Source organism: Musca domestica, unplaced genomic scaffold (assembly GCF_030504385.1).
Source record: "Musca domestica strain aabys unplaced genomic scaffold, Musca_domestica.polishedcontigs.V.1.1 24, whole genome shotgun sequence".
NCBI classification, from domain to species: Eukaryota; Metazoa; Arthropoda; class Insecta; order Diptera; family Muscidae; genus Musca; species Musca domestica.
The window spans coordinates 10,242,142-10,257,328 of record NW_026712272.1 but is presented as its reverse complement, the minus strand read 5'-3'; the positions used below and the strand labels follow the sequence as shown (position 1 = coordinate 10,257,328).

The 15,187-nt window shown below is 36.5% G+C and overlaps 1 protein-coding gene across 1 annotated transcript in view; it reads right to left on the bottom strand.

The window, feature by feature from the left end:
- LOC101898923 (relaxin receptor 2) overlaps nt 1-15,187 on the bottom strand; it is a 77,348-nt gene that overhangs the window by 16,860 nt on the left and 45,301 nt on the right. Inside the window, exons 8-11 of the mRNA XM_059123318.1 lie at nt 1,733-1,804; nt 1,221-1,664; nt 621-1,165; nt 223-432 (exon numbers count right to left, since the gene is read on the bottom strand). Coding sequence (XP_058979301.1) covers nt 223-432; nt 621-1,165; nt 1,221-1,664; nt 1,733-1,804 — 1,271 coding nt within the window. The remainder of the gene's footprint in view (nt 1-222; nt 433-620; nt 1,166-1,220; nt 1,665-1,732; nt 1,805-15,187) is intronic.

The window sequence follows — 15,187 nt, the reverse complement described above, 5'->3', positions numbered from 1 at the left end:
CGATTGCTTGTTGTGGCGTTATCTGGAAATTGGCCAAGTTTCAACTTTCTAAAACCAAAAAAAAAAAAAAAAAAAAAAAAGACATTCTCTGAATATATTCATTATTTTTCATCGAAAATTAAGCACTTCGAATCTACTGCTTTAGGAAGTTCCAACTTTGTATTCATAATTAGTGGAATACCCCCATTTTGAATGAATTTAATTACCATCATCATCACTTACCCTGTTGCTGTGATGACCCCGTTCCCGTGGCAATTGTGGTAGCCAAACCATTTGATGGATCCTGATTATGACGTCGACGTGCTGTTATTTTCTTCCAACCACGCATTAAGACCTGATTGCGATATTTCGGTGTGGTAAACGTATACAAAAGTGGATTTACGGCCGAGTTTAGGGGTAAAATGAAAACCACCAGCCAGGCATAGATGTCATCTACAAAATTAAATAAAAATAAAAACAAATGAAACTCTCCATTTCTATTGCTCCGTTCCAGAACCGGCAAGAATCTACAAGTTTCATCATTTTCGATATCATAAAGGGAAAATCTGTTATTATAGTAAAAAGTTTTACATTCGTGCAGCTCTGGAATGGACCATATATGTATATAACTTCAACCTTACCTGATATATTATAATTAAAGAAAACCCATATTTTCACCACGATAATGGGAGCCCAGCACAGGGCATCCGTCAAGACAATAAAAAAGAATCTGACAGCAAATTCACAGTCTAACAATGATAATGGTGTTGCCTTGCGGGTACGCCATATTGAAAACAATAATGCCGTATACAGTAAGGCTATCATAACCAGGAGAAAAAGATTTACTCCCAAAAACATAAACGCCGAATATTGCCAACCCAACGGATATGGCTCTTGGATGTGCAATGGGAAACAGGTGCCGGAATAGGTGCCATAGAATTTCGTACTCGATTGCCAGAGGATGACGGGAGCCACAGCAATACCCACACCCATTACCCAAATGCTCAGCAAGGCAAAGAAAATATTTTTCACACTAATATGATGGTGGCCACGAAACGGGTCGGCAATCAGGAGGAAACGTTCCAATGACATAAACGCCAATATCAACATGGAAACTTCGGAGGAGCTAACGGCCAAGACACCCACTGCAGCACAGTGCCATGATGTTATCCAGTCTAAGGCAACTCTGCAAACGCAAAAAAATCATTATAATATATTCCTAAAACCTAACCTCACCTTACCTATGATAAATATTACGATACCGATGATCCTGCATACCAATTATGAGCAAATAAAATCCCATAAGAATATCAGCCAAGGCCAAATTTCGTATCACCATGGTGACTGCCTTGTTCTCATCACGATAGATAAAACGTCCCCACAGCACCATAATGTTACCAGTTATTGTAATTATTGCCATAATCCATGCGGAATACCGCAATACCGGTTTACTCAGCAAATCCTTAAACGAGGATACACCATCCGTGTTGGGTTTACAGCGTTTAACATTCGGTGTCATTGAACAAAAATAGAAACGATCATAGACAATGTATTTTAAATTCAACATATTTTGTATTGACTCGAATTCGATCATTTCAAATTTGATGCCATTCAAGTTGAGGTAGGATACATTTAGGGTTTGAAGAAAGGATTCGTCGACTTTTAGCGGTGTATAGGCCAGGGATCTGAAAGAGAATATTGAATATTAATTATTTTTTTTCTTCTGCGTCGAATATAAGAAACAAAATCTTACAAGGCGTCCAGGTAATTATTTTGTACAAATGTCTCAGCACTTAGATATTTGATGGGATTGCCGATAAGACGTCTGCAAAAAAATTAAATACATTATTAATTATACAAAAATGAATAATTTTATGCAAATTGAGCCATTTAGGGATCCATTAAAAAATTAAAAAAAAAATAATAAAAAATAGTTTTTATTAAGTCATTTTGTTCCTCTAACAGAAGTATTTGTTGATCTTCTATGGGAAGACAATTTCGGGAATAAAAGTAGGGTTTTAATTGTTTAATGTTCTTCCACGGAAACATCCTTTTTATTTTTTATGTATGAAATAGGCAAAAGGGTCTTCCATTAGAAGGTAATTATATGTAATGTTTTATACGCATGCCGAATAATCATGAAAAGCAAATACAATCCTAGCGTAAAAATATGAAGCATGCTTTTAGGCGTACCAAATTGTAAAACAAATATTATTTTTTTTTGTAAATTTTTAATTCCTATTAATCCTTATGGGTATAGGGTATGAACAAAAGGCCCCTTGAGAACACATTGTGGTCTTCTATGAAAGGACCTTCTACAGGAAGAACTTCTGGCTTTCTTAGAGAAAATCTTCTGGCTTTCTGTGAGGTGAACTTCTGGCCTTCTATGAGAATACCTTCGGGCCTTCTATGAAAATGAGGTCTCTTCTATGAGAAGACCTTGTGGTCTCTTCTATGAGATGACCTTGTGGTCTCTTCTATGAAAAGCCCTTCTGGTCTTATATGAGGAGACCTTCTGGCCTGCTATGAGAATACCTTCTGGCCTTCTATGAGAAGACCTTCTGGCTTTCTATGAGAAGACCTTCTGGGCCTTCTAGTAGAAGACCTTCTGGGCCTTCTATTAGAAGACCTTCTGGGCCTTCTAGTAGAAGACCTTCTGGGCCTTCTATTAGAAGACCTTCTGGGCCTTCTATTAGAAGACCTTCTGGGCCTTCCATTAGAAGACCTTCTGGGCCTTCTATTAGAAGACCTTCTGGGCCTTCTATGAGAAGACCTTCTGGGCCTTCTATTAGAAGACCTTCTGGGCCTTCTATTAGAAGACCTTCTGGGCCTTCTATTAGAAGACCTTCAGCTCTTCTATGAGAAGACCTTCAGCTCTTCTATGAGAAGACCTTTAGCTCTTCTATGAGAAGACCTTCTGGGCCTTCTATGAGAAGACCTTCTGGGCCTTCTATGAGAAGACCTTCTGGGCCTTCTATGAGAAGACCTTCTGGGCCTTCTATGAGAAGACCTTCTGGGCCTTCTATGAGAAGACCTTCTGGGCCTTCTATGAGAAGACCTTCTGGGCCTTCTATGAGAAGACCTTCTGGGCCTTCTATGAGAAGACCTTCTGGGCCTTCTATGAGAAGACCTTCTGGGCCTTCTATGAGAAGACCTTCTGGGCCTTCTATGAGAAGACCTTCTGGGCCTTCTATGAGAAGACCTTCTGGCCTTCTACGAGAAGACCTTCAGCTCTTCTACGAGAAGACCTTCAGTTCTTCTACGAGAAGACCTTCTGGCCCTTTATGAGAAGACCTTCTAGCCTTCTATTAGAAGATCTTATGACTTCCTGTTAGAAGACCTTAAGGCCTCCTTTTAGAAGACCTTCTGGCCTTCTATGAGAAGACCTTCTAGCCTTCTATGAGAACTTCTTGCCTTTTATGAGAAGACCTTCTGGCCTTCTAGGAGAAGACCTTCTAGGCCTTCTATGAGAAGACCATCAGCTCTTCTATGGGAACGCCTTTGAGAAGGCCATCTGTTCCTCTGGCAAGACCTTCGGCTTATCTTTAAGAATACCTTTATCTCTTCTCTAAGAAGACAACCTGTTCTTCTCTGAGAAGATCTTCTGAGACTATCTTCTCTGCCATGGTAGGACCTTATTTTAGGCAGTTATTTTATACATAACAAGTGAAAAAGATGTAAGTTCGGCCAGGCCGAATTTTGAATACCCTCCACCATTAGGAACGAATTTGGTAATTTTCAAAAAAAAAATCGATAAAATTTCTGTTAAAATCTTAAAAATTCCGAATCTGCCGGGTCTATACGACGACGTGGACCTGCATAAGCCACTTTTGTCATAAAAAAATCGGCGAATAATGTCGCCAAAAAACATCAAAATATCGAATATCGGGAAGTGCTGTTATATGGGGGATATACGAAGATGTGGACCTGCACTGTCATAGGTTGTAATATCCATTAAAAACTTCAAATACCAAATTTAAAACAATTCCGGTGAATAATGTCGCTAAAATCATCAAAATACCGAATATGGGGAGGTACCGTTATATGGAGGCTATACCAAAATGTGGACTTACATGACCCATTTTCAATACCAAAAGTCCTGCGGACAATATACATTTAAGTAAAATTTTATCAACCTACTTCATTTCGTTCGGAAGCTAGAGTGACTTCCACAGGCGGACGGACATCGCTAAATCGTCATAGAATTTTATGCCGATCAAGATTATATATACTCTGTGGGGTCTAAAATGTATATGTGGTCGTGTTACAAACGGAATGACAAACATAATATACACTCCACACTATGTTGGAGCGTATAAAGATCCTATATAGAATCTCCTGTTAATAAAAAAATCCCCCAAAATCTTTTCCGTGTAAAAAATGTTAAAGTCCTTCCATTACCAATTCATCCCCTCCCCTTCCCTTATATTTTCATTCATATCTCTGTCCAAAATAATGGTGATGATAATGACAACAATGTTGTCGATGATGATGTCCACCATTAGGCAATCATTGCAAATAGATTTTGTTTTTGGTTCCGAACTTTTGGCTTTTGCTCTATGGGCTATTTATACGGCAACAATTTTGGTCAGCCAAAAAGAAAAAATGGCAAACGTTATATGGAAATGTGTTAAGGTCATGACTTCTATTCTCCCTTTTCCTTTTTGCAGGATTTCTTTACAACATTTGCTTTGCTTTTTTTAATAAATTATGTCGCTGTTGGAATAAATGTCTAGTCATTTTCCCAAGAAATTCTATTACAAATGGGGCAATAGTTCAAAATGAAATAGAAAATTGAAAAAAAGAAACAAACAAAGTCAAGAAAGGATTAATTTAGTGTGTGGTCAAATTTTAAGATAATTTATGACGACATTAATAAAGTCTTTTGGAATTATTTAATTCATGTGTTTAAATTAATCGGCAGGGTAGGCCTATACTTGAATAGACAACATTGATCGGCCCTATTACAGTTGTCGTCAGCGTCGCAAAATGAAGTTGAGCCGACAATAATGATATTATGTTTGTCGTTTTCTGTCGATAGCGACAAATTTTTTGTTATTTAGCTCTCTAAAATTCTTCTAGGTTTAGAAAAATTTAATTGAAAATAATTCAGACTTGTGCGCAATAAGGGTGAAGCCAGCAGCACTGGAGGTGGCATTTTTATACCCTACACCACAATGTGGTCAGGGTATTATGTCTTTGTGAATTTGTTTGTAACAGGCAACAGGAAACGAGATAGACCCATAGTTCCTTTTGATGATCTGCATAGAATCACATTCTGAGTCGATTTATGCATGTCCGTCCGTCCGTCTGTCCATGTATTTTTGTAAACAAAGTACAGTTCGCATTTATTACCCGATCCACATGAAATTTTGCACAAATCATTTGTTTGGACCAAGGACGAACCCTATTGAAATTGGAGATAATCGGTAAAAATTTAGATATAGCTCCCATATATATCTTCGTCCGATTTGCCTTTTATTGTGCACCAAACGTGTAATATCAGCCCGAATAGTATGGAATTTTGCACATTCAAACAAATTAGGCCTGAAAAGAAGTATGCCAATTTTGATCGAAATCGGTTTAGATATAGCTATAGTTCCCATATATATTGTTCATCCGATTTGTTATTTTTGTCCTCCGGAGCCGTAATATGCACTCTGTAACAACAATATTTGGGGAAATATATCAAATACAGCCCAGAAACACATTTGCTAAAGTTTATCGAGATCGGTTCAGATTTGGATATAGCTCCCATATATAACTTCGTCCGATTTACTTTTGATTGTGCACCAAACCTCTAATATTTGCCCAAATTGGATGAAATTTGGCACTTTCGACCGAATTGACTCTAGAAGCTAGTATGTCAAATTGAATGGTGAAGATCGGTTCCGATATAGCTATAGCTCCCATATATACTGTTCATCCGATTTGTCATATTTGTTACCCACAGCCGTAATATGCACTCCGTAATAACGATATTCAGGGAAATATATCAAATACAGCTCAGAAATATCTTTGCCGAATTTTATCGAGATCGGTTCCGATTTAGATATAGCTCCCATATATATCTTTTCGATTTCGAATTAATTGTGCACCAAATGGGCAATACTAGTCGGAATTTGAACTTTAAATTATAATCGTAATCATAGCGTGTATGATTGAATTCTCCCATAAAAACTTTTAATTGTTATGTGAAGTCGATAAGTCGGCCCCACCGGACTTTAAGACTTTCTTTACTGGTTTGACAATATTTTTTATTTTTCCGAAAGAAACCAAATTAGAACTCAAAATACAAACAAATTTTTATCCTCTTTGTCAATAACAAGGGAGTGTTGCCAACGTTTTTTTAATAGTTGCCAACTTTTATTTTAAACTGTCGATGTCGCTTCCATGCCTTACCGTTATACCATTTTTGAATCGAAGCGACGGAGAGGGTGACTTGCGCATAAAGTCGATGACGACTATAGAAACGACAACCGTGATTGGACCGAATGATTCCGAATCAATAATTTTTTACCAAACATTATTCCAAAAGTGTGCCGTTCATTATTGGGTCATCGTGATAAAGTGCTTATGTGCCTTAATTTGTTATGCTTCATAGCAGCTGTTGCATGAGTAAATATTGATTCTATCTCTCCTCGAATAAAATGGTTTATTGAAAATATGTTAAATTATGGTTACCCAAAAAAGGTCCATTAATAGCCCATTTAGTCTTGTCATGTCTTAATATGGACATGCTAATAATTATTTGAAATTATTTATCAACCCTTTTATGAATTCTACAAATATTTGAAACATATTTGGTGAAATTTATAATAATGTAAAAAATAAACATTACCCAGCTCCCCAGTGGCCTCTATGACAATATGCGTCATTATCGTTGTTAAGAAATAGTCCTTTTTCTGCAAAATACAATTGCGTACATTTTGATAATACCATGATCAACATTACCTTATGACGCCTTGTCACACAGATACACACACATATATATATATATATATATATACACCCATACACCCATACCCACACCACTGACCGTTTTATTTATTATTGAACGGAATGAACGTGTCCACATGGCCAATTAATGGAATTTGTTGAATGACACGTTCTATGGTATCCATTGGGTAGGGATTTTGGGGCATATGCATGGACTTGCAGTGGGATTGATATATAGCTTAATTGGCAGTGCGAACATTTTAATTTTTAAGATTTTAAAATTTGCTAAATTTTAAGAAAGGTCTTTTTACACCCTCAGCCCTATGACAACAATGCATATACTATATACTTTGATACGGCCAAAACGTGCCTCATGGAAGTAAGGGGTTTAACCCTAGGTCTCTGTGAACCAAATCGGTTTCAGGACATTTGGAGGCCATCTAACGCTGTCCATCCGTCCGTCTCTCTGGCTGGCTGGTGCACACGATAACTTTCGAAGGAAGTATCAGATTTGTTGCAGACTTGGTACATCGTAATATTATGGTCAAACTTAGATCGAGTTCAGAGATGGGTAATATTGGTTCACTCCTTTAGGTACCTGCCCCAAAAAAGGTAGAAACAAAAAATATTGTACTGCACAGGAAGAGAAAGGATAATCTAAATTTGCATATCCGAATATTTCCATTACTGCAAGGTCATGTACGAAAATGGACAATATCGGTCCACGCCATCCAGTACCTCCCACACAAAGAGTCAACATTTAAAATAATTTTAACCCTTATAAAATACGATGTAAGATTTCGATTGCATTTAAATTACACACATCACAATATTTTTATTAACTCAATGCTTTGTGTTAAGGCGGAATATATCAATCCGCTCCATCTGGTACCTCCCCCAAAAAGGGTCAACACTTTTAATAACCAAAACGATCATAAAATCAGAAATAACCATCCGGTTATTATCAGAGGATATCTTTGTATTAAAAATTTAAATCTTATCCAAACGTAAGGATTCAAAAACGTTCAAAGCACATTTTAGGGTTAAAGATGTAATTTGTGTGAGGTTGTGCAAAAATCTCCAACAGCACTTTATTTTAGAAGGATGACGTCAAAGACAAAAATATTCTTCATTAAATTTTACCATAAGCCACTAAAGAAAAGAAATCTCTATTACCATTGTATATCAAAACAAGTTAAAAAGCAGTAAGTTCGGCCGAGCGGAACTATGAACAACCTCCACCAATTTTGAATGAATTGGGAAATTAAAAAAAAATAAATAAATAAATAAATAAAAATCCGTTAAAAATTCTAAAAAAAATCTTAAAAGTACCGAATATGTGGAGTTGCCGGTATTTTGGGGTCTATACGAAAACGTGGACCTGCGTCGGAAATTTTACGTAACAGGCTGTATTACCCATTACAAAGTGCAAATACGAAATTTCAAACAATTACGGGGAAAATGTAGCTAAAATCATCAAAATACCGAGTATGAGGAAGTACCGATATTTAGGGGCTATTCGAAGACCTGCATGGACAAGTTTCTGTCTGTAGTACTCATTAGGAATCTTCAACTTAGGATATTTTAAATAATTCCGGTGAATATTATCGATAAATTCATCAAAATACCGAATATAGGCAGGTACCGTTATATCGGGGCTATGCGAAGACCTGGATCTGCATAGGTAATTTTCTGTCACAGCCTGTAGTATCCGTTACGAACTTCAAATACCAAATTTGAAACAATTCTGGTGACTAATGTCTCTGAAATTAGCAAGACACCGAGTATAGGAAGGTACGGTTACATGGAGGCTACACCTAAACGTGGACCGATATAGCCCATTTTCAACACCAAAAGTCCTGCAGACAAAACACACATTTGAATAAAATTTTATCAACCTACTTCAATTCGTTCGGAGTGATTTCCATAGACGGGCAGAGGGACGGTCATCGTTAAATCGACATAGAATTTTATGCTGACCAGGAATATATACACTTTGTGGGGTATAAAATGTATGTTTCGGGGTGTTACTGATATAATAGTGTCATAAGTTTAAAAATTAATCTAAGAATTAAAGAGGTTCTACGCTCAAATATACCAAATTTTCTGCAACACTGCCAAAGACGCTAAGTACCTAAAATGCACAATCCTTAAAATTCCAAAAGTGTGGAAGAGAGTACGAATTTGTCCCATGGCGAATGATTACTTCTACAACAACCATTTACTAGGAAAATTTGGACAAGAAAATTAATGGTGTAATGGGCAATTTATCATCGATATTAATTTTTAAAAATTGCCACCAAGTTTTGAAATTTTTGCTGGTTTTCCTTCCCTGTACTTTCTTTGTAAGGTAGAGTGAACTGAGATGTTTGCCCTTTTACTACTAAAAAATATAATAGCTTTTAAATACTAAACTCAACCATATTACTCAAATTGAAACATTCATGCTGTTTGAAACACCATCCGAATGACATCACAAAACAATACTTCAATTTAGACCACAATGAAATTATTGAAAATGGCACGTTTTGGGCGTTTACTCAAATCTCTAGGACTTAATGTCATTAGAAGAAACCACTGGCCACATAATGAACCAGAAAATGGCATGTTTCCAAATATTTATCGAAATATTGCAACTAATGGTGTCATTCGCAAATTAAGAGTAATTTAGAAATGTCAATAGAACCCCTTTCCTAAGACTTTCAGTCATTGTTAATTATAGTTTAACAAAATTAGGAATTTGGTAATTTGCAAATCATCATTGATATTAATGAATTGCTATTATTATTAATTTAAAGATATTAGGGTATCGACATTAAAAATGTGTAAATCAAAGATTATGTTGGTACAAGTTTGCAATAACAATCAAAGGCCTGCTTCCACATGATGTATTCACATTTTATAATTAACATATTTGTAGCAGACTTTTAAGCGTTCCTAGCAAATTTTAAACTTAAGCGAAACGATATTCTTTATAAAAATTATACTCTACACTATACAATGTATTACTATATACTATGGTATAAAGCATTTTCTTTCAGATAAAAAAGTTTAACATAAATGCAGAAAAAAAAAAACAAGTTAAAAAAGCTGGGAGTTCGGCCGGGCCGAACTTTGAATACCCTCCACCATTTGGTACAAATTTGACAATTTTCAAAAAAAAAAAAATAAAATCCGTTAAAAATCCAATTAAAATCTTAAAAATACCGAATTTAGCCATATATTTGGGTCTCTACAACGGCGTAGACCTGCATAGGCAACTTTTGTCACAAGCTATTATAATATATTATAATTATAATATATTATAATTCAAATGCGAAACTGGAAAAAAATCTGCTTATAACCTGTACAGACAATTTTCTGGCATAGGCTGTAACGTCCATTACGAACTTCAAATGCGAAATTTGAAAGAATTTCGATAAATAATGTCGCTAAAATCATCAAAATACCGAATATCGGGCGGTACCGTTATATGGGGGCTATACGAAGACGTGGACCCGCACAGACAATTTTCTGTCATAGGCTGTAACATTCATTACGAACTTCAAATGCGAAATTTCATTAAAATACCCAATATCGGGAGGTACCGTTATATGGGGGCTATACGAAGACGTGGATCTACATGGCTCATGTTCCGTCTTAGGGTGTAGTATCCATTACGAACTTCAAATACCGAATTTGAAGTAGTTCCGGTAAATAATGTCGCTAAATTAATTAAAATACCGAATATCATGAGGTACCGTTATATGGGGGCTATACGAAGACGTGGACCCGCACAGACAATTTTCTGTCATAGGCTATAGTAGCCATTACGAACTTCAAATGCGAATTTACACACAATTCCGGTAAATAATGTCTCTAAAATCATTAAAATACCCAATATCGGGAGGTACCGTTATATGGGGGCTATACGAAGACGTGGATCTACATGGCTCATGTTCTGTCTTAGGAACTATTCAAATACTTAATTTGAAATAGTTCTGGTAAATAATGTCTCTAAAATCATCAAAATACCGAATATCGGGAAGTACCGTTATATGGGGGGCTATACGAAGACGTGGACCTACATCACCCATTTTCAATACCAAAAGTCCTGCAGACATAATACACATTTGAGTAAAATTTTATCAATCTACTTCATTTCGTTCGGAAGCTAGAGTGATTTCCACAGACGGACAGGCGGATAGACGGACGTACAATGCTAAATCGACATAGAATTTTATGCTGATCAAGAATATGTATATACTTTGCGAGGTCTAAAATGTATATTTCGAGGTGTTACAATCGGAATGACAAACCTTATACTATGGTGGAGGGTATAAAAACTTTACATATGTCTCTAACATTATGTGTATGTTAGCCTACCTTTATAATGGTAAATGTAAATATCGGATAAAGAGGTATATGGGAGCTATATCTAAATTTGAACCGATTCTCAACAATTTCAATAGGGTTCGCCCTTGGGTCAAACAAATATTGTTTGGAAAATTTCGTCTCAATCGGATAATAAATGCGATCTGTATTTTGTTCCCATAAATACATAGATACACGGACAGACGGACGGAAAGATGGAGTGACATTCATAAATCGATTCAGAAAGTGATTCTATGAAGATCCTCAAAAGTAACTATGGGCCTATCTCACTTCCTTCTTCCTGTTACAAACTTATGCACAAAGACATAATACCCTTAGGATATAAAAATGGGAGATTTTTAAAAAGAATATAGAAAATTGAATGGCAAAATATTGGAACAATTTTATACCCTCCACCTTGGAAAGGTGGTGTCTGTCCGTCTGTCTGTCCCTCTGTTTGCCTCTCTCTTTCTCTCTCTCTCTGTCTTTCCTTCTGTCTCTCTGTTAATATCACGATACAGCCCACATTTTTTGACGTAGAGCGTCAAAATTTAGAAGAATAATTTGTATTGTGTCTAGGATGGTTGGTATTGAAAATGAGATATATCCGTCCACGTTTTGGTATAGTCCCCATATAACAGTTCCGATATTCGGTAATTTAATAATGTTTGCCACATTTTCTCACGAATTTTTCTAAAAATTGGTATTTGTTGGTCATAATAGGTTCTAGATTCGATGGCAAACATATGTATAGGTCCACGGTTTGGTATAGCCCCCATATAATGGTACCTCCCGATATGCGGTATTTTGATGGTTTTTGCCACATTTTTTTACGGATTTGTCTAAAAATTGGTATTTGTTGGTCTTAATGGGTTTTGACTGCGGTGGCGAAACATTGTATGTATAGGTCCACGTTTTGGTATAGCTCCTATATAACGGTACCTCCAGATATTCCATATTTTGATGATTTTTGCCACCTTTCTTCGCGGATTTGTCTAAAAATTTGTATTTTTGTATCCTAATGGGTTCTAGCTCCGTTGCCTAAATATTGTATGTATAGGTTCACGTTTTTGTATAGCCCCATATAGCGGTACCTCCCGATATTCAATATTTTGACGATTTTGCGACATTTTCCCATGAATTTGTCTAAAAATTGGTATTTGTGGGACACAATGGGTTCTAATGTTGCCTTTACCCTATGGTGGAGGGTATTAAAAGTTTGGCCCGGTCGAACTTAATGTTTTTTGACTTGTTTAAAGAAGGGTTTGAACAAGTAAAAAAGTATCGGTCGGTTTTGCCGACAGATGTATACCCTCGGCCCTCTTCACCCTCTATGAAGTGGGTTTTGAATGGGTCAATATTGTTCATTTCGTATCGGACCTAAATAAATATGATATAAATATTATTATAGCAGATGGATAAATCAATTGTAAAGAATCGCTGAGTTGTTTCGCAATTTATGACAGATAAAAATATTGAAAATTGTGTCCCTTTGTGGGTGAGGTACCAGCAGGTGTTCGCAGATATACAGCATCTTCACAACAGATCTGGTGTTAGCAAAAATGCTTGTATGTGTGAAATTTGAAGAGAGTTGGATCCTTACTTTGCTTTCTTTGAGCGTTATGTTTTTCCAAATTAGATTATTGCTTCCATTTCTGTGCAGAAAATATATATTTTTAAAATTTCTACCATTTGTGGGGGAGGTACCAGAAGAAGTGGACCGATATACTTCATCTTTACACCAGACCTTGGGCTAATAAAATGATTGGGATGTGTGAAATTTGAAGACAATCGGACTCTTACATCACATTTTATGAGAGTTGTAATTATTCAAAATTTTGACCATTTTGGGGGAGGTACTTGAAGGAGTGAACCAATGTTGTCCATTTTCGCACCAGACCTAGCACTGATGCAAATATTAGGATTTGCAAAGTTGGAGCAAAATCGGATTATCCTTTCTCTTTCTGTGCAAAAAATATTTTTTTTGCAAATTTGGGCCTTTTGTGGGGGAGGTACCAGAAGGAGTGGACCGATATTGCTCATCTTAACTCCAGACATTGGGTTAATATAAATATTGGGATGTGTAAAATTTGAAGACAATCGGACTCGTACATCACATTTTATGAGAGTTGTAATTATTCAAAATTTTGACCATTTGTGGGGGAGGTACTTGATGGAGTGGACCGATATTGTCCATTTTCACAACTGACTGAGTACTGACGCAAATATTAGGATTTGCAAAGTTGGAGCAAAATCAGATTAACCTTTCTCTTTCTGTGCAAAGAATATTTGTTGCCCATCTCCGAACTCGATCTAAGTTTGAAAAAAATATTACGATGTACCAAGTTTGGACCAAATCGGATACTCCCTTCGTGAGTTATCGTGCGCACCAGCCAGCCAGACAGACAGACAGATAGACGGACGGACGGACGGACATCGCTAGATCGACTCCAAATGTTCTGAAACGGATTTGGTCCAAAGAGACCTAGGGTCTAAAACCGTTATTTCGACTAGGCACGTTTTGACCGTATCAAATGATATATACCCTCTGTAGCCATATGGCTGAGGGTATAAAAATACCTTTTTTATGTGCTCCTTCTTTAAATAAAATACTGAATTTCACTATTCTTTTTTAAAGAAAGACTACGATTCCGACTTAACCTAAAAATTTATTAACCATTTTTCTTTTGCTTTAAGGAAATCACCAGAGTTCGTAGACATTTCGAATGGTACTTTATGGACACATTCACTCACTCACTCAGCCACAACATAAATCCCAGGGCGCATTGGAATTAAAATAGTGTCATAAATTCTGTCCTGCACCATATTTTGTGTGTTTGTCATGGTCGAATGTTTCTATGTTCTTGGGCAAATTGTTTTTTAACACCAAAATATGTGTTGAAAGTATGTGAGGATGAGTGTGTGTGTGTGTGTGTGCCTTTTAGCCAGGCAGAACATAGGCCAAGGTCAAGATTAGTTGGTGTGTAAGGTATGTCTGTGGGAGTGTGTCTAAGGGTAATCTAACTTTTTTGTGTGACTAGACTTCCCAACCTACAAAAAAACAGACAAACACCTACACCCAATCACATCCTAGTCATAAGCACTATTATCAATGAAAGACGACGGAGAAGAAGAAGAAGCCGAAGCAGAAGGAAAATAATAAAAATAACAAAAAGGAATGTAACTTGCCTGGCTAAATCACTAAATTTGTATTGGTGGCAAATCTCGGGGTATTGTTATGGCTAATGTTGTTCTTGTTGCTATTGCTATTGTTATGCAAATAACAACCAAAACGATATGTGAAGATTTTGTACGTGTCGGGAATACATGCACGTACACGCACGCACACACACACACACCCACACGTATATCCTTAAAGGACTAAATACAAATTCAATGTCATCAATTTGTTTTGTTTTCAACAACAAAATCTCTTGGCCATAAAACAAATCGTTGCTTGATATTGTATTGTTGCTGGGATTTTCTCCAAAAAACCCAGTAGGAGCTCCATTGGTTTTAATCAGCATGAAAAATAATCGGAACATACACCCTTGTAGCAACCGTTTTTGGCATTAAATTCTTTTAGTTTTTTTTTTTTTGCTGCTGCCGATGCTGATTGAATGCAATTCCGTTTCACGATTAAATGGTGATAACTTGTATTGGATGAACTCATAAATGTTAGCAGTTAAAGTGTGTATATTAGGGTGGAAAGAAATATTGCTGACAAAGAGTGAGTATAACAGATCTTGTGTTGATGGAAATATTGAGATGTACCCAGTCGGAATGGAATCGGATGTTAAGTTCGTGTTTTATGAGCTTCATGAATATTCAAAATGTTGACATTTTGCGGGGAAGGTACCAGAATTAGTGGTCCGATGTTTTCAATCTTCACACCAGACCTTGGGTTCATAAAAAT